The sequence below is a fragment of the Empidonax traillii genome, unplaced genomic scaffold (genome assembly GCF_003031625.1).
Source record: "Empidonax traillii isolate 1590-97213 ecotype Southwest subspecies unplaced genomic scaffold, ASM303162v1 scaffold356:size572493, whole genome shotgun sequence".
Classification (NCBI taxonomy): domain Eukaryota; kingdom Metazoa; phylum Chordata; class Aves; order Passeriformes; family Tyrannidae; genus Empidonax; species Empidonax traillii.
The window spans coordinates 76,479-77,951 of record NW_020955549.1 but is presented as its reverse complement, the minus strand read 5'-3'; the positions used below and the strand labels follow the sequence as shown (position 1 = coordinate 77,951).

Genomic DNA, 1,473 nt, shown 5'->3' with positions numbered 1-1,473 from the left:
TTTAGCTCTGACACCAGACCCCCACCCTGAAGGACCTGAAACTGCCTCATGGCCCTGAGGATGAAACTCTCGCTGCGCTGGTGGATAAGAAAGCAGGAAAAGCAGTGCCCTTGGATCTTTAGAGGCTCTGATTTCCATCCCCACCACCGGTTACAGGCGGGGTCTCTCAGGGCAGGGTTTGTTCAGTGCAAAGCTCAGCCCTGGTTCATGGCCCAGAGAGCTTAATGACCTTTACCCACAGACCAGAAACCCCCAAACTCCTTCACTGTGGGACTGCAAGGCACTTAATTGACTGTCTGGTTATGTCTGTCCCCATAAAACTAACCAGGTACACTGTATGACAGACACTGTCACACATGAAAGGCAATGTTCAGCCTCTGCAATGCAAAACATCTGAGTCTGCAGTACTAATTTTCAGTATATTTCATTTTTCAGTCACTCCCTCTATTTTTTTTTTTTTTTTTACAAATTACTCTTCTCCTGGATGTATCATTGACACCATTAACAGCTATCTGAGGCCCTTAACAAACAGAAGGTAAAACCTACAGAAAGTCTAGAATGACTGTGCACACAAAGGGAAGTTTCTTGTTTGTGGCGTTTCTGGAGGGCCCCAGGACGCCCATCGGCGATCGGTGCGGTTACAGCAGTCAGGACTTACCTGTATCCTCCGCGAAGATGATGCTGGTGAGCCGAAAGGGCTGCGAGGACCGCGCCTGCACCAGCGCCCTCTGCGAACACTCGTCCTGGCCCAGCGGCTCCACACTCGCCACGTCCGGCCGGCTGGAGGACCTGCGGGGATGGCGCGTCAGTCCCCGCTGCACAGCAACCAGGGCTGGCTCGGGAGCCCCCGGGACAACCGACACGGGGCGCGTCCCGGCTCTGGGAGGAGCTGGACGGCAACAGCTCCTCGAGCACTGCAGCGAGCGGGAGGCTGGAGAAGGGCAGAGCACCCCGGACCAACACAGCCCTCCCTGCAGCGTGGCAACTTCACACCTGAACGCAATTCAGCCGACCCACACCTGCACCCAGCTACTAAGAAACGCTGCGGAGCCTGATTGCTGACCAGCTCCAAGGGTGGAACGAGGAAAAACACACACTGTACTGGAAGAAAGGTACAAGAATTGTAGCTAAAGCTCCATTCACCACCTGTAACTGCATTTTCAAAACGAGTTTGAATCAAAGTTCAGAAAAAAATGAACGCCTTCCCCAATGACAGAATATCACAGTTACATGTTTGCTATGGCCAGGGGCTCTGAAAACAAGAAATATCTTTTTTTTTTTTAATTGAGACATTAAAAAAAATATTTACAGTCTGTTTATCTGAAGTATGAAGGGCCCTTTGAGGGATTCAGACAATGAAAGGCAGCACTGACTGTGAGGAAGCTGCTGGGGAACTGCTCTCCCTCCGATGAAATCACTGTGCTCTCTGCTCTCTGGTAAATGCAATCCTAACCGGGCACTGGTTTCCACCCC

At 51.5% G+C, this 1,473-nt stretch overlaps 1 protein-coding gene across 1 annotated transcript in view; it reads right to left on the bottom strand.

Moving 5' to 3' along the window:
- The window catches only part of NUP210 (nucleoporin 210), a 59,511-nt gene that overhangs the window by 51,070 nt on the left and 6,968 nt on the right, over positions 1 to 1,473 (bottom strand). Inside the window, exons 2-3 of the mRNA XM_027892537.1 lie at positions 659 to 789; positions 273 to 306 (exon numbers count right to left, since the gene is read on the bottom strand). Coding sequence (XP_027748338.1) covers positions 273 to 306; positions 659 to 789 — 165 coding nt within the window. The remainder of the gene's footprint in view (positions 1 to 272; positions 307 to 658; positions 790 to 1,473) is intronic.